This window comes from Nicotiana tomentosiformis, chromosome 7, assembly GCF_000390325.3.
Source record: "Nicotiana tomentosiformis chromosome 7, ASM39032v3, whole genome shotgun sequence".
In the NCBI taxonomy this organism is placed as follows: domain Eukaryota; kingdom Viridiplantae; phylum Streptophyta; class Magnoliopsida; order Solanales; family Solanaceae; genus Nicotiana; species Nicotiana tomentosiformis.
This window is the reverse complement of record NC_090818.1, coordinates 59587092-59611652: the sequence shown is the minus strand read 5'-3', so window position 1 is coordinate 59611652 and position 24561 is coordinate 59587092. Positions and strand designations below refer to the sequence as shown.

The following is a 24561-nucleotide window of genomic DNA, read 5'->3' as shown; positions in this document are numbered from 1 at the left end:
GTCGCCTCCTCGACTGGTTGACTTTCCACTGAACCTTCACTGATTCTATACTCTTCCACCTCAGCTTTCGGACCTACCTATCCAAAATGGCCATCGACTCCTCAGCATAAGTCAAATCTTTGTTCAACTGCACCGAACTGAAATCTAACACATGTGATGGATCCTCATAGTACTTCTGAAGCATAGAAACATGAAATACCGGATGAACTCCCAATAAGCTAGGTGGAAAATCAACTCTCTCCAATACCTCAAAAGGACCAATATACCGAGGGCTCAACTTGCGCTTCTTCCCAAATCTCATCACGTCTTTTATAGGCTAAACTCGGAGAAGAAACTTCTCACCCTCTATGAATGCCACATCATAAGCCCTTCAATCAGCATAATGCTTTTTCCTGGACTGTGCTATACGAAATCGCTCCTGAATCAATTTTATTTACTCCAGAGCATCACGAACCAAATTTGTGCCCAATAGCCTAGCCTCGCCAAGATAAAGCAACCAACCGGTGAGCGATATCATCTCCCATATAATGCCTCATACAGAGCCATTTGAATGTTCCACTAGTAGTCGTTGTTGTATGCTCACTCCGCTAATGGAAGAAACTAATCCCACTAGCCTCCAAAATCTATGACATATGCTCTCAACATATCCTCCAAAATTTGAATGGTCCACTTAGACTGCCCATTTGTCTAAGGGTGAAATGCAGTACTCAACTCAACCAGCATGCCCGATTCACGCTGCATCGCTCTCAATAAATACGAAGTAAACTGAGTGTTGCGGTCCAAGATAATAGAAATAGGAACACCGTGAAAGTGAACAATCTCCCAAGTGTAGATCTTAGCCAATTGCTCTGAAGTGTAGGAAGTCATAACTGGAATTAAATGTGCAGACTTGGTCAATCTATCCACAATGACCCAAACTACGTCAAATCTCTTAAATGTCCATGGCAAACCTACCACAAAGTCCATAGTGATACACTCCCACTTCCACTCCGGTATGTCAATCTTCTGAAGCAAACCACCAGGTCTATGATGTTCACATTTGACCTAACCAAACAACATATCCAATAATGAATTTCTTCATCCTCTACCATTAGTAAGGTTGCTTCAAATCACGGTACATCTTCAAAGAACCCGATGAATAGAATATTGCAAACTACAAGCCTCCTCAAGAATCAACTCTCTCAACCCATCCACATTACGAACAAAAATCCAACCCTGAAGGCGTAACACACTATCATCACCAATAGTCACCTCCTTAGCACAACCTCGTGCACCGTGTCCTTAAGGATAATCAAGTGGGAATCATCATACTGACTAGCCTTAACGTGCTCAAACAAGGATGATTGAGACACAACACAAGAAAGGACTCTGCTAGGCTCTGATATATATCCAGTCTCATGAACATGTTGGCCAAATCCTGAACATCCATAACCAAAGGCCTCGCCCAAGCTGGAATAAATGCTAAACTCCCCATGCTCTCTGCCTTTCTACTCAAGGCGTATGTTACCATATTGGCCCTCTCTAGATGATAAAGAATGGTGATATTATAATCCTTCAATAGCTTCAACCATATCTTCTGCCTCAAACTCAAATCTATTTGTTTAAACAGATATTGGATAAGCAGGTTCGAAAGTTGAGATCGAAAAAGGTTGCATCAATAAAGGTTCACTAGAGAGGTAAATCGGTCAAGGAAGGTACTTGAGAGAATGAGCATGATATGTGGAGTAGATACTCATCTTTTGACATTCCATGTATGATTCTAAACCCATTCGACGATGAATGTTTGTTTAAGAGAGGGAGAATGTGACGACCCAGCTGGTTGTCCTTGTATTTGAGCCTCGTTTCCCTATTTGATATTTCCTATATAGTTGTTTGTAATTTTATGGCTTGCAGGGATGGTTGGTTTGGTTTATGGAAGGTTTGGAAGTAATTGGAACACTTAGCTTCATTTTGGATAACTTAAGTAGCTAGAGTTGACCAAGGTTTGACTTTTGAGTAGATGGCCTTGGATTTGTAATTTAACGGTTCTTGTAGGTTCTTATGGTAACTTTGGACATAGGCGTATGTTCGGATTTGGATTTGGAGATTCATATAAGGTTTTGGATCTATTTGCTGAAAATTAACAATTTGAAGGTTTGGAGAATTCATACGTTTGACCGGAAGTTGACTTTGATATTATCGGATTTTGATTGGGGTTTTGAGACTTGGAATAGGTTCATTTTGTTAAATGGAACTTATGTGTAAAGTTTGGTTGTGATATGAAATGTTTAGGCATGATTCTGACATATTTGGTGAAGTTAAAAAGTTTAGAAGTTAAGAGATGCAATTTGACCTTTGATTCATAGTTCAGATGTTATTCGTGGTGTTTTGAGCATTTGAATAAGCTTGGATAAGATATTTGGAATTTTTGGTATAGTTGGATGGGGCTCGGGTGTGCTTCAGAATGACTCCAGACCATTTTAAAATTGGTTGTGTTGTTGGTGCAAGTGTGTCGCACCTACGAGATTTTGGTGCTCAGGTGCGATATCGCACCTGCGAGGAATTGATGCGCATTTATGAAGGGTTGATGGTTTAGCAGTGATCGCATCTATGACAAGGAGTATCACAGATGCGATGTCGCAGGGCGAAGGTTGGTCGCACCTGCGGGTCCGCAGATATGGTAGGTGCGTCACTGGTGCGAAGGGTCGGTTGTCTAAGTAAAGGTCCCATATGCAAGATTTTGTTACAGAAGCGACAATATGGGCAGCAGGTGCTAGATGCCTGGCAAATTATTTTAAGTCGAGCTTTAGCCCATTTTTCACAATTTTAAATTTTTGAGCTCGGTTATATGCGATTTTAGAAGGGATTTTCACTGCCACTTTAAGGGTAAGTGATTTCTACTTGATTTTGATTATCTATCTCATTTTTTCATGAAGTAGTACACTTAGTTTATGAAATTTTAAAGAGAAATTTTGGGGGCTTTGCCTATAATTTTGGAGGGTGTAATTGGGAAGTTGGGAGTCAATTTGGACTCGGTTTTAGAATCTAATTATATATTTGGACTCGTTAAATTATGGGTAGTCAAGATCTACTCCTTGACTCGGATTTTTGACCATGTAATCCCGGGTTAATTTTTGTTTACTTTTGAGGATTTGATTAAAGCTTGAAACTTTATTATTTGGAATTGATTCCTATATGTTTGTTTGACGTTATTGAGTTGTATTTGACTAGATTTGAGTCGTTTTGATATTGATTTGAGAGGGAAAGCTAATTTGGAAAGTTGAAGACTACAGAGTGGAAGTAAGTCTCTTGTCTATCATTGTAAGTGAGAATTCTCCCCGTAGCTTAGCTATTTGCTACTTGTTGCTCAATTTAGGAGCCACGTATATGCAAGGTGACGAGCGTATATGCATAGCTAGGTTATGACCATATCCGGTGAAGGATGGCTTATGATTTTGCCTTGTTTGGACTAGGTGAACTTATTATTCATATTTCATTGATTCGTATGACTACGTGATGATTTGTGATTGTGGGTTAGAAGCATGCTTAAGGTTATAACTTGTTAAAATTGGGCATAAATGATGATTTTGCCATATTGAGCTTCTTTGTCAAGCCGTATTCATATGCTTGCCTTATTGATTCATGATTTGGTGATTACATGACTTAATCTATTATGTTAAATGTTATAAAAAACTGCTAAATATGAAATTGCTTGTTGAATTGTTGTGATGAATTGAATTACATGATTAATCATAGCCATCTTTTAGCCATATGGGCTTATATTCGCATTTCTATTATTATGATCCGGTGCTTTTAATTATATTGCCTCTTACATATATTTGTGAGTTGGAGAGTTGAATATTATGAAAAGATGAGAATTGTTTTTACCACGGGCATTATGATAAGATATTTATTATTGATGATATTGTGTGGATCGGGTTGCACGTCGCAATGCTAGTAAATAAGGGTCGGTTTGCACGCTGCAATGGTGCTTGTATTTGGTACCATCCCTTCGGATTCAGGTGATTACCCATATTAATTTGGGCTTTGTGAGCATAGATACTTAGATTGGTATTAACTCTATCAGTATCGGATATATGGAATTGTACGGTGAGAATTGTTATTTGATTGTGACTATGCATTGGTAGCCTAGATATATGCGGTGGCTCTTTTATTTTGTATGACTATTGATTGACTCATTTCGTGATTATGAAAGATTTGAGATATTTGATATTGTGTGTTATCTCCTGTTTGAAAAGAATGTTTACGTATCAACTTTATTTGTTTCTACTGGTGGATTTAATTGATGACATCATACTTTATTTCATATGTTGTTTATGGCTCTTATGATTATTGAGTTGTTATAGGTACGACTATTGACCTATGGCTACTACTTATTTGAGGCTAGACTTGATACTTATTGAGCACCCAACAGAGTAGGAGTGCTATTAGGAGACTTCGTGGTGAACTGCTTGCTTGATATGATCCATAGCACATGGAGTCCTCCTTCCTAACTCTTTATATTTGTCTTTGTATCTTTGTCATTTTCGGGACAGACCTTGTATTAAGTTGAGATCTTGTACTCTTGTTAGATGCTTGTTACTAGTTGTGACATTCGTATTTTGGAAGAGTTTATGAGACATTTGACATTTGAGTTATATCATATTATGCTTTGCTATTTAAATTATGAATCAGTTAATGGCTTACTAATTGAATTATATAGCTGATGTGAGTGGTGGCTTGCCTAGTGAGAGGGTTAGGCGTCATCACAGCCTTTGGTGGGATTTTGGAACATGACATTAATATTTTGCAAAGACTTATTAGGGATTGAATCATTAAGATTAGTCACACGTTGTAATAACTCACCTTAATTTTCAGCTTTCAATAAAAGTTCGTCGTTTTAGCAAAAATAAAATAAAAGGTACATAATTGTGTACATTATATATAATATATGAGTATTTTGAGGACTTAATTATTTTGGAGCCTAAAGCCACTGCTTTAGTGTCTTTAGGGTTGAGCGCCCCTGCAATAGCCTTGCTTCTTTTTTCGCTAATTGTAATTTAATTTTTCTTCTTTTGAACGTCATCTGGATCGTCTCGATTCTTTTTATGTATTCGGCCTCACACTTCATTTCGTTCTTCTTTTGTAATGTCGTATCAAGAACTTTAGACTTTCGAAATAAGAATAATTAAATCTGAATTCATATTAAAGCTTAACAATACCTTCAAAAAAATTGTGAACCAACCCCAAGTCGTCTTAAACGAATTCCCACACCTATATTTTGGGGGGAGGGTGTTTAACCCAAAAATTAGTGTTTGAAATCAAAGCAAATAAATATAATAATTCAAATTTTTAACTACTAATTTACTCCAAAGGAATTAACAATAATAAGGAATGAAACTAAGAGAATAAAGAAGTAAAAATCTTATTGATGATTGTCGCTTTTTTCCAGTAGGAAAGAATAATTCTTCCAATAGTAGAAAACAATAAGAATTTTGGTAATTAACAGTATAACTTAGCAGAATTTTCAATGGGATACAAGATATGGGAAGGGGGGGTTAAATAATACTATTTCTTGTAACAATTTGCCTTATTTAGCTCCTGCCCCTTACTGCCATTTGTTGCATTAATTGTCCGTTACGTGAGTGATTTGTAATGATTGATCCAATAATCGCAAATTGCCTGTAATCAGAGACTTAACTGATTCTTTCCTTATTCGTGATTATTAATGACCTTTCCATATATGTGGCTATTAATGACCTTTCCATATATGTGGCTATTAATGACATTAATTATCAACCCCAAAACTATTTTCTTATATTTAACCTTGAGACCAATAGTTACGGTATATGCACAAGTGATCCCGTGGGTGTTGCTCATATCTTCTGTACACATCATTCTTCTTTGTCATTTTAACTCTCGTGACACTTGTCATTGTAGCATTAGTCCATGTGGCGAGTTTATTTTTCAATAATACAGATAGTCCCCCCACTTTCTGAATTCTCAACTAAATATGCAAAAACTGGAGAGTTTATTTATGATTAAAATATTTTGGTGCCTCTTCCCGAGATCATTATGACGTGCTGCAGAAGCGAAGAGACCTGCGTCTTTTCCATTTAATGCTCGAGACACGTGTCTTACTATAATTGGCTTTGAAGTTTGCAGCGATTTTTTAGGTACAGACGGATCTGATGTGATAGTTTCATGATAACGGTTCATGATGGCGTATTTTTCTTATAAATACGGGACCACTGGCTCTTAAAAATTTCTTTTGCTCTTTTTCGTCTATGCCTTCTTCTTTAAACTCTCTCCAGAAATCTCCATTCCTGCTTTCAGCTTCTTCATGGCTTCCAAATCTTTAATCTCTATTGCATTTATTGCTCCTCATCACCGTACTATCTTAGTTGATGACCTTTTTTCTACAATAGCTCTGGTTAGGAGTCGAAGGAGAAGCGGTAGTCTTCGTAGCCTAGGCTCTATGGCAACTAGAAATACTCTCTCTAAAGGAAGTTCTTCGAAATCTGTCTCATTTTATAAGGCTAGAGTGTCTCTACTCCTAAATCTTCTTCCCAAAGTAAGATAAGGGATTCCAACAAACCCTTGCCCGATCCTTTGATTTTTGAAATTATTTCCCAAGACTTTTCTTTTGCTTCTGATTGTGCTATATGGAATAAAGAGGGAAATACAAAAGACGGTCGTAATAAACATGTTGACCTTTATTTATCCCTTATTGCTCCTGGTCATCTTCCCCCTGTTCGCAGAGAATGCCATTGGAAATCTACTTTTCCAATCATAGCTCCTGGTAATGATGACTGGATAACCACTCATCGTGAGGGTTATTCGTTCATCTACACCTATTCTTTTACCCTCGAGTTCAAACCAGCAATTGATCTAGTAGTCATTGAATTTTATCGATATTTCAATGTATGTATCGGACAAATAGGTTTGATAATTTAGACATCAGTATCGTTTCTTCATTGCTTATTAAGTTTAGTTTCTGCTCCCTTTACCTTTCATTACCTCAGCCACCTTTACTCCCCTAAAATCTTCTGTACTGGTGTATTTACACTTATGACAAGAAGTAAGCGGGTTGTGGTTAGATGCGAGGATGACCACGATAGAGGATGGTATAGTAGATTCATGGTTGTTCCAACTCGCTAGTTGGTGGGAGAAGAAAACATGTCTTTTCCTGAGAAATGGAACTTCGCACATAAGTTTCGTTTATATAAAACCTACTAATTTCTTTTCTTCTTGCTCGAAAATCTAATTATTCCATATAGTTCTTTTATAATAATCATGGAAGTGTTTGGTGAAATTCCTAATTTCCGTGAATAGGTGGAGTTGATGCTATCTTCTGCCCCCATAGATTAGAGAACTTAAAAATTCTTTCCAAAAAGTTTGGCTGGAAAGTAAAGACCTACTGTGAGTTATTTTTTGTATCGTGTGTATTATCTTTTTGTTCTCATCATTTTTTGGTTTCTTTATTTCTTGAATTTTCAAGCCCCGAATTGGGATTTTCTGTAGCTGTATTTTCTGATGGTGGAACTGGAACTATCTTTGGCACACTAATTGTCAAGGCTCGTAAAGCTTCACCAATCTGCTGAGTGATGAATTGCTTCAAATCATCCTGCAAACCTAATTGTTCTTCATATTTCGTTGCTCAATGTTGCGACTAACAGATCTGACGGGTGAATTGTCATGCGAGCATTGTGGAGAATGTGTGGGTGGATTGTGCGGAGGAGATCCCCCTTGTCCATTCCCCTGCTAAGTAATTTGATCAGTTCCACACATAATTTTGTTGTTAAACATAAAATATATAAATAAAAAGTGAAATAATTGTTAGTTTTCCAGTAGCGGAAGTAATTTGTTTAACCCAAAATATAGTATTTGAAGTCAATACAAATAAATCGAAAAATTCGGGTTTCTAACAACCAATTTATTCCACTTTTTCAAATATACTTGATATGAAAAGGGAATAACAATAATAAGGAATTAAACTAAGAGAATAAAGAAACAGAAATCTTATTGATGATTGTCGTTTTCTTCCAGTAGAAAAGAATAATTCTTCCAATATAGAGAACAGTAAAAATTTTGGTAATTGACAGTATAACTTGGCAAAATTTTCGATGGGATACAAGATATGGGAAGTAGGTTTTAAATAATACTATTTCTTGTAACTCTTTGCCTTATTTAGCTCATGCCCGTTACTATCATTTATTGCATTAATTACCCGTTATGTGAGTGATTTGCAGCGATTGAGGCAATAATAGTAAATTGCATGTAATCGGAGATTTGACTAATTCTTTTTATATTTGTAACTATTAATGACCTTTCTATATATGTAGTTATTAATAACATTAACTATCAACCATGTAACTATTTTCTTGAATTCAACCTTGAGACCAACTGGTATGCTATATGTACAAGTGATCCTTTAGGTGTTGCTTACATCTTCTGTACACATTATTCTTCTTCGTCGTTTTAATTCACATGATACGTGTCACTGTAGTATCAATTTATGTGGCGAGTCTATTTTCCACTAATATAGGTTAAAAAGCTTAAAATGAATCAGAGTCTCAAGGTTATGCACCAACAGTCGAGTCAAAAGTTTGACTTCTCCGATATCAAAAAAGTAAAAGGAAAAGAAAACATCTTTTCGAGAAAATTCTTTTTAGGAAAATTTATGAACAACTTTTCTATGTAAGGGTGGTAAGTGGGCCGGTCCAGGCCCGGGACCGGCTAGGGACTGCGGGCTAAACGGGCCAGGAACGTTGGCCCGGATTTAGTGGGTCTGGGCCGGTCTCGCAGGCCGGTCCTATGCTTTGGGCCCGCCAGGCCCGGGACCATTTAGCCCGTCAGGGACGGGGACCGGTCTTTTAGCGGGCCAAACGGTCCCAACGGCTATATTTAAAAAATAAATTTAAAAAATATAGTTGTTGGGCTGTCAAAAATAGCCGTTTAACCTCCCCCAACTTTGTTTTAACCCCAAACTTTTTATAATTATATTTTTTTCCCTATTTTCAATTATAAATACCCCTTCATTCTTTCATTTTTCTTATAAAATCATCAATCTATCACAATCTCTCTCTAATTTTCTTCTATAATTGCTACTATTGCTTACTTTATTGTTACTAAGTGTAATATATATATATATACAAAGTATGGTACTTCTTAGCTGGTATAAATATGGAATGATAGAAGATCAAGTTTTAGCTCAACTCAGATTACAGTTTCAACTAAAACTAAGTTAAGCTAAAACTTGATCTATATCATTCCATATTTATACTAGCTAAAAAGTACCATACTTTGGTCATTTCATGTTACTACTAAAAAGTATATATATACTAAGTGTATAGTATATAAGCTATATATATATATATATATATATATACTTTTTAGTAGTAACATGAAATGACCAAAGTATGGTACTTTTTAGCTAGTATAAATATGGAATGATAGAAGATCAAGTTTTAGCTCAACTCAGTTTTAGTTGAAACTGTAATCTGAGTTGAGCTAAAACTTGATCTTCTATCATTCCATATTTATACCAGCTAAGAAGTACCATACTTTGGTCCTTTCATGTTACTACTAAAAAGTATATATATATATATATAGTATATATATATATATATATATATATATATATAAGCTATATTCGATAAGCTATATATACATCTTATATACTATATATAAGATGTATATATAGTATAGTATAGTATATATACTAAATGTATAATATATATATATATATATATATATATATATATATATATATATATATATATATATATATATATATAAGCTATATTCGATAAGCTATATATACACCTATTTCCTTTTTGGTCCGTTCTAAAAAGAATGACCACTTTCTAAATTTGAAAACAATTTATCTTAAACTTACAATTCTACCTTTAATGAGAAGCTTTTATAACCACAGAAATACTCTGGGGCCCTTTTTGACTTGTTTAGGACCACAAATTCTAAAAATCTTCAATTTTTCTTAAATTACGTGCCCAGTCAAACAAGTTCACATAAATTAAAACGGAGGGAGTATATAAGATTTACGTATATATATATATATATATATATATATATATATATATATATATATATATATATATAAAAGTTATATTCGATATAAGATGTTTATATAGTATAGGGTATATATATAATAAATAAAATTTAGGTCACAATTCTATAATAAAATTTATAAAGCATTGCTTTAGATAATTTTTTAACATTCTTTTGTCTCTAATATCTATTTAATTATTTTTTTTTAAAAAAAAATTCGTTGGGCCCACTTAGTCCATTTTGCCCGCGGGCCGGGACCGTTTAGTCCGGGACCAAACGGTCCAGGTCCAGGTCCCAGTCCCGGACCGATCCCTACAAAAAAACCGTTTAGCCCGGGACCGTTTTACCCGTTTAATTTGGAACCGGTACCGTTTGAACCGACCGATTTAGGCCCGAGACCGGTCCACTTACCACCCTTATTTCTATGGTCAAACGGGGATATTTAACATCCCCGCTAAAAAAAGGCGAAGAGGGCGGATTCATAATAGAAACTGGGTCAGGAAAGCGTGCCGTCATCCAAAAGACACGTTCCTTATTTGCAATTTCAATTGCCTAAAAACATTCTTTCAGTGAAAAATCTCATAATAATAATAATAATAATAATACACCTAAACTGAGAATCGCGTCGTTCACTGTGTGTGTTTAAGAAAATGGCAACTTTCGAACAAGCTCCAGCAGGCAATCCTAAAGCCGGAGAAAAGATATTCAAGACCAAATGCGCTCAATGTCACACTGTCGAAAAAGGTTCTGGTCACAAACAAGGTAAATTTTCCCTATTTCATGGAGTATAAAATTATGACGATTTTCAATTGGTTTATGCCACTGCTACAATGATTTGAGACGTGAATATGATCTGCAGATTAATGTGTGCGTTATGCTGCTTTTTTTGTTTATTAAAAGAAACGTGTTCAAGGTTGGCGTGAATGTTTGCAGTAATCATAATCTTTCTTTTATGACAATTAAAATAAAGATTCCTCTCTGGGCAAATATGCGGTAGTTGGAGGCCCGTTTGTGAATTTCCAGGTCTCCCGTGTGAGATAGTGCTTGGGTTTCAGAGCAGCCTCAAATTGCTTTTTGACTATATGAATCATCAGTATTTATGTTTCTCTATTTAGACCTCAATTGATCAATCATGAAGATTTAGGTTATCAAGAATCTCTACATTTTCTATTGACATGCAAATCTCTACAATGACAACATGTCTCAGTTTTCCAAATAAGTTGGGGCTGGCTATATACATACTCACTGGCATGTATGAGCTTGCTCACGTTGCCGGTCCCGAACCCGAATAAATAGAGGCGTATCCAGGATTTAAGGAGACACTCCTGACGTTTGGTTTGATGGTATAAAGTTTTTCCATGACAACAACTTGACGAGTAAAAATCTGAATAGCTATTCTGATACTGGACAAAAAATACCTTAACTCTATATAGCAAACTAAAATCTGAATAACTATTCAAGAGAAGAATGGTAAACGCATTGCTGAAGACTCCGACAGAAAGAAGGGTTTGGCGGAGATGGGTGTTTCCATTTTTATAAATTTTGAAACTCCAACAATGAACAAAAAAAGAAAAGAACGAAAAAGAAGACAAAAAGAAAACAGAAAAACGGGAATAGATAAGTCAAAGAATGAAGCAAAAAAGAAAGAAGGAAAGGGGAAATAAAGAAACAGAAACAAAAGAAACAGAAAAAAAAGGATTCCAATTGAAAGACAAGGGCAGGGATTCCAACCCTTGACCTTGCTTGCAGTGCTGCACGCAACCACCAGCGCACCAATGTGCTCTATTGAACTTGGGTTCTGCCATATATTTTTAGTATGTTTCCTGGAAATATTACCAGTAATATGCACGATCTAGGGAGGGGTGCATGGGTTCACGCAAACTCGTACCCTTCCATGTAGATCCGCTCCCGCGAATAAAGGAAAAGGATTGCGGTAGGCTGGCAGCCAATGTAAAACTAGCCAATTTCAGGACATACAAATCTCTAGCAAGACAAAAAACTCTCCGTGAACTAAATCTTAATCACAACCAAAAAGAAAAGATCCTAATCAATAGTAGATTTTATGCTTCTTTACGATATGCCTGGGGCATCTCACCATGTCTACTTCTAATTATTAATTAGGTTTTTTTGGATTTGCTTCTCTGAAATACTTGGATTTGCAATGATGCCTATGATTTGTACAGTATCCTTTTCTTGTGCATATAGTTAATTAGAGGAGGTTACAGCTTGTCTACTTTATATAGCAAGGGTGCTTCTCTTATACATCCTAAATTTGCAGGTCCTAACTTGAATGGGCTATTTGGGAGGCAGTCTGGTACAACTCCAGGTTACTCTTACTCTGCTGCTAACAAGAACATGGCTGTGACATGGGGAGAGAATACACTATATGACTACTTGCTCAACCCTAAGAAGGTCAGAATAATTTGTGTTTGCTTTGCGAGATATATCCGTTTTGAATGACTTCAGTTCTTCACAAATACTGAGTGTTAAGAGCTCCTTGAAAAAAAATTGCTTCTAGCGGAATTTAACTATATACGTCAACGTGATCCTTCTCTCTTTTTTTCTCTGTTTCCCCTGAAGTCCTGTGTCTCTTTTATTTGTTGGCCACAGTTAGGAGGTATTAGTTACTTGAAAGAAAAAGTTAAGAGGTATTAGTTACTTAAAAGAAATAGTTAGGAGGTGTTAATTCAGGTCCAACTGCTGTGAGTCTCTCCTATGCACTCTCTGATGCCGGGGGAGGGGGGCTGTTGATCATTTGAAAGCAGGAATTTTATTATTTAAATCAGTCAAAATCAGTCAAAACTGTTAAGTGGATGGTTTTCCTACTTGAGTTGATAAATAATTTAAGGACACTTGGATATCAAGATATAAAAGAGCTGGCTACTGCAACAATTGAACCTCAGAGATGACTGACTGAAATAATGTGTGAAACTGGTGGAGAATAAGAGAGTAAGATATTAGAGGACATGAGGTATCAAGATACGAAAAAGCAAACTACTTTTGTGCCTCAGAGATGACTGACTGATAAAATGTATGTAAATGGTGGGAGAAGAGGAGAGTATGACCATTGAGGGAATCAAACATAGGTTTAGCAGCAAACCTAGAAAACATATTGCAATTTTGTGCCCTTCGTTCACTAAGTTTATGCATAGGACTGTTGAAAGTTGGAATTGAAGAGGTCTTTGCACCTCGGAGTTGAGTGCTTTTGGGATAACATCTTGTGTGTAAGTTGTGTGAAGCTGCAATAAATTCCACTGAACTTTTCAGGTTTAAATAGCTTGAAATGCATGCCTAAAAGAGGAGAGATTCTCAATTTAAATGGCTTAACTTGTCAGAGACTCAGAGTGCTGTGTACTAGCCACTTGGTAATTGAACCCACCTATTCATCTAGAAAACCATCTAAAATTGAGCAGTAGGTTTCTGGGACAGGATACGAGGGATGAGAAGATCTTTCTGTTAAAGGACACGGAGATATTAAGATACTAAAAAGCTCAGTACTACGGTAAGGGATGACTGACGTGAATGCAGATGCTAAGAACAACTTGGTTGCAGTTCTTTCTCGTATCTCCAAGTTCTGTGTGGATCATGATGATCATCATCATCAACATGCTCTTGCATCATACTGTACATTGACATGCATCGTGGCTTGTTCTTATATTTTCATCTCGTACAACTCAGAGCTTGAATTGGATGTGCTAGGAATCTTTTCTTGAGGTATATATGTGTATGGATGCTTGTTAGAAGCTGAATGACTTGGAATCCTTTCTTTGCAGTACATCCCTGGAACAAAAATGGTTTTCCCTGGGTTGAAGAAGCCACAGGAGCGCGCAGATTTAATAGCTTATCTCAAGGAAGCGACTGCATGAAAACTTTCCTCTACAGAAGCATGATAATACTTTTTGGTAGTGGCCTAGGGAATAGTTTGGTCATTGGTGCCAGCTATAGTTCAACTCTTTCTTACAGTCTTGTTATTTCTCCAATAAATGAGTCCACACGGATCTTTAAGCCATCTCTCTGGTTGAGCTAAGCTGGTAATGAGGAATTTTGTCAAGAATATAACAGTTACTGTCTTCCAAACATTTATGTGCTTACAGGTGCCTTAGCATCAAATGAAAGACTGCATTCTTCTCTAGTGAGTTGTTTAGTCCTCGAGTTTTTGTTAATTGAATTTTTTTTTTCTGTTAATTGAATTGAGTCACCCTTTTACTTAGAAAAAGGAAAAATAAATTGAGTTTCTGGATCACCATTGTTGTTTGTTTTTCTTTTTTCTCTTCATTAGAATCGCCCTTCTGGGTTCTTATCACCCAAAAAGGAAAAAAAAGGACATTTTGACCATTCTGGGTTATTGGCGATGAATTTGCTGGGTCTTCCCCTGAGTGTTGAAGACATGTGTCTGAATATCTGGACCCTTTTGCGAAACATGGTCTTGCTCATATTGAGTTAATATCATTTCTCCAAATGTTTTCTTCATCTCAGATTTTATTATATTAGAAAACAAGCCAAACACAAGGCATATTTCACTCAGCCTAACGTTTCTTATCATCTGTATTCCCGCGGGCCGTGGCTCTCTTCCTTCTGTTTTTCGTTGAAGTAGAGATTAATGTCGTCTACTGGAGACATGAAAGCAACAAATCGCGCAACAAAATCTTATGTTTACATTCACTACACAACCTCTACTATAAAAAAAAAAACTGAAAAAAACAATCACCTATTGAGATATGGTAATGTTCAAGTTGTTAGAAAAGAAATCCCGCTGCAATTTTCTAGGCAATGACTGCTTAATGTGGTAGACACTCAACTATAGAGGGCAAACAATCTTGATGAAAATGGGACTTGGATTTGAGCAAATAGAAAGAAGATCGATTGCCAATGTTGGGATCCTTTCATGTTACCTACAACAGGGTGTACTATGAGGAAAGCACCAGGCAGAATATGGCTAGGAGGAAATTAGAATGTGCTGTGCATGATGTTTTTGGGGATAATGCATGATAAACTTTCTAGATAAATGAAGAAAAAATTTATTTTAATTACACCAATTCTCTACGCTCCTTTTATTCCTCAAATAAACGTACATGTTATTTGATGAAAAATTTATTTATCGAGTAAATATTATAAAAGGGAGAATATTTTATCTTGTGATAGGAAACAAAAATATTCACCCAGTAAATATTATTGACTTGGCATAGAATTTATTTATGAAACAAAGAAAGATTTTGCAAAAGTTTCACGTCATGTTTCCGGTATCGGAAAGTTGATTTCCGATTGAAATGACTTTGTGCGTAGATTATGATTTTATTATTACAAAAAATTTAAAAGCAACTTTACAACATTATTTCCATAGCTTGGTTGGACCGTTGGAGTAGTTTATATTTGTCCCATGCTAAAATTCATTTCGGTTAAAATAGGAAGAGAAAGGGAGAACGTCCCAAATCCAAATGCCGCACTACATTATATTCATCGAGATATAAATGGAAAACCTTTTCATTCGTTAGCACGAATTACTAAGGGTCTTAGCCACAAAGCAGGTACATAGTATACATTTTTTTGACAAATTTACTATAGACTGTATAAATTCATTCGCACATGGAAATCTCATGTAAACAAAGATATGCGTCTCTGGTAAATACACAGCTATCAAGTCATGGTAAATTGTTAATTCTCAAGACTTAAGAGTTTTCAAGGAGTCTTCTTTAGAATTCAAACACAAGTTCCAACACTTGATTTATGAAAATTCATTCCACTCGTCACATAAGACTAGCCAGTCTTCACCTATAAATTGAGAGTACCTGCTTTGTTTCATATCAACCCTCATCAGAAATCCAATTTTAATTACTCCATTACAATATTGGCTTATAGTACTTTTATTACCAAAGAAATAATGGGATCAAGTGACAAACGTGAAAGCAAAATGATCAATGGCACTGTTTTGCTCATGAAAAAAACACCTTTAGACCTTGGTTCAACTGAATTAGCAGTTGCTCAACCTCAAGCTTATGAAATTCTTGGGCACAAAGTCATCCTGCAGCTAATTAGCTCTGTTCATGGAGATGATCAAGGTATGAACTTTTAGTGTTTACTCCATTTCTCATGCTTCAAACATAATGGTCTGGTTAAATGTGAATATATGCATTTTCTTGAAAGTGTAGATCGATTAAAAAGTCTTACTTTTATTTTCTTGAAGGAAATAATCTGAAAGGGAAACTTGGGAAGCCTTCACATTTGGGAGACTAAAACAAATCAGGCAATACTGAATCAAGGTTTAGTGTGACATTTGAGTGGGATGATGAAAGGCTTGGTGCTCCAGGAGCATTCATAATCAAGAACCTTAATCAAAGTGAATTCTTTCTCAAGTCACTGACTCTTGAAGTTGATGATCCAAGTCAATGCAGTTTCCACTTTGTTTGCAATTCTTGGGTTTATCCATCTGACAAGTACAAGTCAGACCGTATTTTCTTTGTGAATCAGGTACACAAGTAACATGATTTTAACTCTAGTGTTATAGATGACATACTCTTGTTGGTTTGATGAGGACCTTTTTTATTATATTGCAATAGGCTTTGCTTCCAAGTGAAACTCCAGCAGCATTGCGGTGGTACAGAGAAGAAGAGTTACTCAGTTTGAGAGGAAATGGAAGTGGAAAGCTTGAGGAATGGGACAGGGTTTATGACTATGATTGTTACAATGATCTTGGAGATCCCAACAATGGTCCACTTTATGCCCGACCAGTTCTTGGCGGATCTGTTGAGTATCCTTATCCGCGTAGAGGAAGAACAGGAAGACCTCCATCAAAGAATGGTAATTACTCTTTCAATAACTGATTTTTAGAAACTCCTCTTTACTGACGTTTGCTCTTGTTTGTTTTGTTTTTTCAATTGGTTGGACAGATCCTAACAGTGAAAGCCGACTGCCACAAATTGCTAGCTTTGCAATCTATGTCCCAAGGGATGAACAGTTTTCGCCCTTGAAGCTGACAGATGTGCTTAGTAATGCGCAGAAAGCCATTGCACAACTTTTTGCACCTCAGCTTGCTGCGCTAGGAAACCTCACTCTTAATGAATTCAACAGTTTTGAAGATGTACTGAAAGTTTATGAACCAGGATCTCCGGGTTTTCTCAAGTATCCAATGCCACATGTTATTAGAGGTTACTTTGGATGAGTCTTTGGCTCGACCCCTTTCTAAAATGATTCCTTTTGTATTGTATTTCTGAAAATTTATTGTTAAAACAGAGGAGAAGTCGGCTTGGATGTCAGATGAAGAATTCGGAAGAGAGACGTTAGCTGGATTGAACCCTGTGTGCATAACTGGCCTAAAAGTAAATCTCTTGCTTCTATTTTAAAGACCTTGTCTTTAGTCCAAGGAATGGTGTAGTTTACATTCGTCGCTCTCCTGATACAGGAGTTCCCTCCAACAAGCAAGCTGGAACCTAAAATATATGGTGACCAATCAAGCAAAATAACCAGAGAACACATACAGAATCAGCTCAATGGACTGTCCATTGAGGAGGTAACTAATTCGACTATTTAATGTTTCTAACAAAGAAAGCAGTTTACCTTGGTTAGTGGTGACTCAACTGTATATTGATTTTTATTAGGCAATGAATGTTAACCGACTGTTCATTCTGAATTACCATGACATAATGATGTCATATGCAAGGAAAGTTAACATGTCACATTCGAAGATATATGCCTCAAGAACTGTGCTCTTTCTGCAAAAAGAGGGGACTTTGAAGCCAATAGCCATTGAATTAAGCTTGCCTCATCCAGATGGAGATCAACTTGGTGCAATCAGCAAAGTATTCACTCCAGCCGAAAAAGGTGTTGAGGGTGCTTTATGGCAAATTGCAAAGGCATTTGTTGCAATCAATGACTCTGGAGTGCACCAACTCCTCAGCCACTGGTACCTAAATTTGTTCAAGTGCATTAATTCTAGTCTGTTAAAACATTTGTTTGATATCGTGTCTATTTTTTCTTTGCAGGTTACGTACTCATGCTTCAGTTGAGCCTTTTGTGATAGCGACACATAGGCAGCTGAGCGTGCTCCATCCTAGCTATAAGCTTTTGCATCCTCACTTCTGTGATACAATGCATATCAACGTCTTGGCTCGACAGGCTGTACTTAACGCTTGAGGTATTGTTGAGAAAACTGTTTTCCCAGGACCACTGTCAATGGAGTTGACATCAATTGCTTATAGGGATTGTGTTTTCCCTGATCAAGCTCTCCCTGCTGTACTTGTTAAGAGGTGAGTCATTACTTTGTCTATCTGCTATGTAACAATGTCCTAAGGTAAGTTTTTTGGTTTATTGTTTTATTTCAAAGGAGTGGCAGTGGAGGATCCTGTTTCCAAACATGGTGTCCGCCTAGTAATTGAGGATTATCCTTATGCGGTGGATGGACTTGAAATCTGGTCAGCAATCAAAAATTGGGTACAGGAATATACCAGTTTGTATTACAAATCAGATGAAATGATACAGAAAGACATTGAACTCCAAGCTTGGTGGAAGGAGGTTCGCGAAGTAGGACATGGTGACAAGAAAGATGAGCCCTGGTGGCCTAAGATGCAAACGCGTCAAGAGCTGGTCGACTTATTGACTATCATTATTTGGATGGCATCTGCTCTTCATGCTGCAGTTAACTTTGGGCAGTATCCGTATGGAGGCTTTGCTCCAAATCGCCCTGGAATGAGCCGAAGGCTTATTCCTGAGCCTGGAACCACTGAGTATGAGGAGCTGAAATTGAACCCTGTAAAGGGATATCTAAAGACAATTACACCCCAGTTCCAGACTTTGATTGGCATATCTGCTCTTGAGGTTTTATCAACACATACCTCAGATGAGGTTTATCTTGGCTAAAGAGACTCTCTGGAATGGACTATGGACAAAGAAGCAGTGAAGCACTGAGAGCTTTTGAAAGATTTGGAAAGAAGCTGGCTGAAATTGAGGAAAATATCTCGCAGATGAACAATGATGGGAAATTGAAGAATAGGACTGGGCCTGTTAAGATGCCATACACATTGCTCTATCCTACAAGTGAACCAGGACTTACTGCCAAAGGAATTCCCAATAGTATCTCAATCTAAGCAACTTGTTATACTGTTATAAGTTTTTCAATTTAAGTATGATAGGCCTAACTAAAGAGGTTCTGCCAAACTATCTGCTTAATTAGCTTTAATATTAAACCAGATTCTGCTCTGGTTATATAATGAAAGTATGAGATATGATCTCTATTCTTAGTTACATTTGTGTTTAATTGTTCTCCTTGCTCTACTGTTGAAATTGAACGTAGCACCAATTTTAATAGCTTTCATGTACCAATTATCAACTTATTAAATAATAGGAAACTTACACAAATGTCCCAAATAAATCTCAACTTACCAACTTCTAGTCATTAGTCATAGACTTACCAAAATTAGCCAAGCAAATATAAAAATTGAAAAACCCAAATAAATAAAGTTCTTTCTCTCAAAGAATCACATGCAAAAATGACCTTCCATATTTTTAAGCGTGATTAGCAACATTAGGTGCAAGACGGAAAGGAAATTTGATGGATGAGGTAGCAAATAAGGTGATGAAATACAAAAAAAAAAATACAATATTCCAAAAATCTAAGCAAAAAAGGAACTTTTTCAATGGGTATAGTTGAAATTCATTGAAAACATATAGATAAAGAGGAAGATTGGAGGTGATTTGGACTGGTTTTGTATCAAAATTCGTAACTAAATTGAGTTCAAAAAATTCTTTTGCGACACATGTATCAAACATGTATCGCGCATGTATCTCATGCACACGTATACATGGATATACATGTGATACACAATTGATACACAAATGATACACAGTGTGATACATATATCATTTTTTTTCATGTTCAGTTTTTACTTCGAATTTTCAATTCAAACTACCTCAAAACTTCACCAAATCATCCCAAAACTGAGATTCAAGCTCCTTAAGATGTACCCAATCTATTCTAATAATACTCACTCAAAAGAAAGTAAAAATAAATAACTAATTGGCTAATATTAGTAATATTTTATGAATTAGCCAAATTTTATAATGAGCTACTTATAAATTGACATAGCTGGTAGTTCCCTAGATAATAAGATATGTAACCTTCAGTTAATTGGCTTTGATTGGGCCGAATCACTTCAATTATGAATTTAAACTAATAGTCTCTCCGTTCCAATTTATGTGAACCTGTTTGACTGGGCACGGAGTTTAAGAAAAAATGAAGACTTTTGGAATTTGTGGTCCTAAACAAGTCAAAAAGGACGCAAAGTATTTGTGTGGTTATAAAAACTTCTCATTAAGGGTATAATTGTAAGTTTAAGCTAAATTATTTCCAAATTTAGAAAATGATCATTCTTTTTGGAACGGACCAAAAAGAAAATAGGTTCACATAAACTGGAACAGAGGGAGTACTAGTATTGAATAATTAAAGATATGTACGTTGTGAAGTGACTTGTGATTATGGGCTCAAGAGGTTTACCATACCGAAACACCAATGATTTACTCTCTTCGTTCACTTTTAGTTGTCAAGTATTTTAAAAATAAATTTTTATTTTTACTTGTTACTTTTTGCATATTAAGAGGAAAATAATTAGCATTAATTACTCATTCCAAATTATTTTCTAAATTTATTAAGACTATACACCAATTAATATAGGTATTATGATAAATTATGCACTTTATTTATTATTTTTTAAGGGGCGTGCAAAATCCAAAGTGGATAAGAAAAAGTGATAGGAGGGAGTACTAACTTTATCTAACAAGAATGCCTGAATTTGTTTTAACTAATTACTACAAATAAACTAAGCTGATATACTAGATTATATTGACTAAGTCATGTGAAAAAATACAACCGCATGCTCTAAATATTTCAACAATTCCAAGATCGTGTTCGAAACATCAAGATATTTAATGGAATTTTGTTCAACATCTTTTCTTCAAATTGAACAGTCAAAGGGTTCACGGTTTTGTTCTATTTTTGGGAAAAAAGGTTGGATTCTTTTTCAAGAGTGCTTCAGCCTTAATTTATTGCAGCTTTAAACATGAAAGAGAACATGATTGGATAACATCCTATGAATGTTAATTATCTCCTCTTCAAAAATAGCACAACTTAATTTATCTTGGAAGCACGTGTGTCTTTTTATGTGTTGAGATCGAAAGGACTACATGTTTTTCGCAAACAAAGGATAGAAGAATCCAAGGCAATGATCACCGGGGAAATAGGGGTGTTCAAAATCGAATCAAAACCGAAAACCGAACCGAAATCGAAGCTTAATGGCTTATTGGTATCGGGTTAACGATTTAACGGATGGGGAACAGATTGAATTTTTTTAATTAACGGCTTATCGATTTGGGGGCGGATTATTTAATTTTCTTAACGGATAATCCGTTAACCCGTTAAGAATATATATATATATATATTAAATATCAAAAACCCTTCCACTTCTTCTAGTACTTTATCTCTAAGTTCTAACGCCTAATTCCTAAATAATCAGAACCCTAACGCCTAAACTTCAACCACCAGCAGAATTATGGTTCTCTTTATTCGACCATAACTCAACCAGCTTCAGTAGAAATTCAACTAGCACTCCAGCAGCCACCCGCAGTACTCTATCTCGTCGACTTCCAGGCTTCCAGCACTCTATTTTAATGCCCTAGTATGAAGAGCAAGCTCATATTTTTGCTTTTTAAAACTGTAAATATGGCTCCAGCACATCCTTTGTGTTAATTATTAATATATTGTTACCTTTCTAAGAGAAATGAACAAGAAACAAAGGGAAGGACCGCACGTTTATTGTAATATTGCTTCGTTTGTGATATGAATAAATTAATAAAAGCTTAGATGCCATTATATTTAATGAGCTAAACTACTGAAATTGTTCCTTTGCATATAAACCCAGGCAATCACATAGTTATCTCAATAAAATTTGATATCTTTGTATGATCCATGTTATAGCTAGCAAGAGTTACAGTGGCATATCCATTAGAACTACTTTTTCCTTAATTACATCATATCATAGTCTGCTTTGGGATGTAATGTAGACTACAATGTGTTCTGCTTTTTTCACTCTACACCACATGACACACTATATTATTCTTATGTAGGCGTTAACAGACATGTATGTCTGGACTCAATGTGTAATTTCATATTCTGAGTTTGTATGCTAGGCGGTCAACAAACAATTAATGCACGCAATATAGATTGAATTAGGCCGATAAATCGCCCGATAACCGCCCGATAAGAGTTAAACCGATACCAATCCGCCCGATATCATATCGGGTGGCTAGCGGATTAATACATTTAAAAACCGATAACCGTTAAGCCAAACTGTTAAGAGTAATTAATCGCCCAATCCGCCCGATAAGCAGCCCTACGGGGAAACCCTGTAGTAGTTGAGAATCTGAGTCATTTTTTAGTGGTTCGGTTAGCCACTATTTGTCTCCTTGTCTGTGAAATGTCACTTAAGCTGGCAAATCACACGGTTAAGAGTTAAATAGCACGGTCAAGCCGGTTTTCGGACTAATAATTAAAAAATAGTCAATGTTTGTAAAATTATTAAAAAAATAGCAACTATTTTACTGCAACACGGAAAATTCCAGCATAATATACTGGAGATTGGAGCACATGTGTATGAACTTCCAGCATATTATGCTTGAACTCCAGCACACAAAAAGTTCCAGCATAATACACTGGAGATTCGAGCGCATGTGTATGAACTTTCAGCATATTATGCTAGAACTCCAACACACGGAAAGTTCCAGCATAATACACTGGAGATTGGAGCACATGTGTATGAACTTCCAGCATATTATGCTGGAACTCCAGCACATGAAAAGTTTCAGCATAAGGGTGGCAAGTGGGCCGGGCCGGTCTCGTGGGCCGGTTCTTAGCTAGGAACCGTTAGGACCGGGCTCGTTTGGCCCGCCAAGAGAATGGGACTGGACCGGTCCGGTCCCTTGGCGGGCCAAACAGGCCCAACGGATATTTTTTTAAAAAAAATAGTCGTTTGGCTTTTGAAAAAAAGAGTTGTTGGGGGTTTAAAAAATAGCCATTTAACCCCCTCCCCCTCCCAACTTAGTTTTAACCCCAAACTTTTTATTATTACACTTTTTTCTTATTTTCAACTATAAATATCCCCTCATTCTTTTATTTTCTTACAAAATCAATATCAATTTATCACAATCTCTCTCTAATTTTCTTCTATACTTGCTACTATTGCTTACTTTATTCCAAAAAATAGTCAAAAAATATTAAGGTTGTTCCAATTTGTGAAAAAATTGTGAAATTGGTGAATTGAAGTCTTCAAGTCTTCAACGATAATTAATTTTCAACAAGTTATTCGTCAATTCGGTAAAACTCGTTCCAACTCTTAAGTCTTAATATTATAGTTTTATTTCTTTTATTTATTTGCTATTACTTGATTAAGTAAGATGTCTTCTTTAAGAAATATTTTTGGTAAAAATAAGAATAAGGAAAAATTCAAGACTGGCGAATCTAGTGGTACTGCTGCCCCCGACTCCCCGAACCAAACCCCATACCCGTCCTACACCTGTTATTCTTGATACCGATAATAGTTTATTATAATTTACCAAGACTGAATTTTGCCATAATATTGCACCTGGTGAACATTTAGACCACAAATTAATAAATGCTCTCTATTCTAATAATTATAATACTATTGATAAAAATGATGATGAGGAAATTGATCTTGATGAAACTCAACCGGACGATGATACACCCACTAGTCCTGCTCTTGATGTTGACCCAACTAGTGATAACGCTGCTAATCCAAATGATGACCCGTCTATGAGGGAGAGCTTGGAAAAATTAGTACTTTATAGAAATTGGATCCGTTCGGAAAGAAGAAATTTTAGACTTGCTGAATCACAACCAGAGGAAGACGAATCTTACGAAGAAATGCTAGCTCAACTTGGTGAGTAAGGGTGGCAAGTGGGCCGGTCCCGGGCCAAGTGGGCCGGTCCCAAATTAAACGGGCCAAACGGGACCGGGCTAAATAGTCTTTTTGTAGGGACTGGGTCGGGACCGGGCCCGTTTGATCCCGGGCTAAACGGTCCCGGTCCGCAGGCTAAATGGGCTAAGTGGGCCCACCAAATTTTTAAAAATAAATTAAATATGGGTTATCTTATTATCTTATTATATTATTATATAAAGGGGACAAAAAGTAATGGAGAATAAATGGGTTATTTTATTATATTATTATATAAAAGGGACAAGAAGTAATGGAGAATAAGGAGGTTATTTTATTATAATATAAAGGGGACAAGAAGTAATGGAGAATAAATGGGTTATATTATTAGATTATTATATTATTATAAGTAATTAAAAAAATACATACACACATATATAACTAATTAAAAAAATACATATACACACACACACACACACACACACATATATATATATATATATATATATATATATATATATATATATATATATATATATATATATATATATATATATATAAATTTAAACGGCTATTATTT

General features: G+C 35.9%; 2 protein-coding genes and 1 pseudogene across 2 annotated transcripts in view; all 3 read left to right on the top strand.

Moving 5' to 3' along the window:
• Positions 1–24561, top strand: part of LOC104120579 (ras-related protein RABD1-like) — a 142611-nt gene that overhangs the window by 96122 nt on the left and 21928 nt on the right. The gene's annotated exons all lie outside the window — the stretch shown is intronic.
• On the top strand, positions 10542–14182 carry LOC104120578 (cytochrome c). The gene is made up of 3 exons (XM_009632371.4): positions 10542–10812; positions 12329–12462; positions 13824–14182. The coding sequence occupies exons 1-3, from the start codon at positions 10701–10703 to the stop codon at positions 13914–13916; spliced, it is 339 nt and encodes a 112-aa protein (XP_009630666.1). The 5' UTR covers positions 10542–10700; the 3' UTR covers positions 13917–14182.
• Positions 15929–19127, top strand: LOC104120581 (probable linoleate 9S-lipoxygenase 5; annotated as a pseudogene).

Bases quoted from the DNA above. Each gene is read 5' to 3' on its own strand.
- LOC104120578 (XM_009632371.4), top strand. From the start codon at position 10,701: ATGGCAACTTTCGAACAAGCTCCAGCAGGCAATCCTAAAGCCGGAGAA. The intron at 10,813-12,328 runs GTAAATTTTCCC...CTAAATTTGCAG, and splicing joins AGGTTCTGGTCACAAACAAG to GTCCTAACTTGAATGGGCTA. The intron at 12,463-13,823 runs GTCAGAATAATT...CTTTCTTTGCAG, and splicing joins ACTTGCTCAACCCTAAGAAG to TACATCCCTGGAACAAAAAT.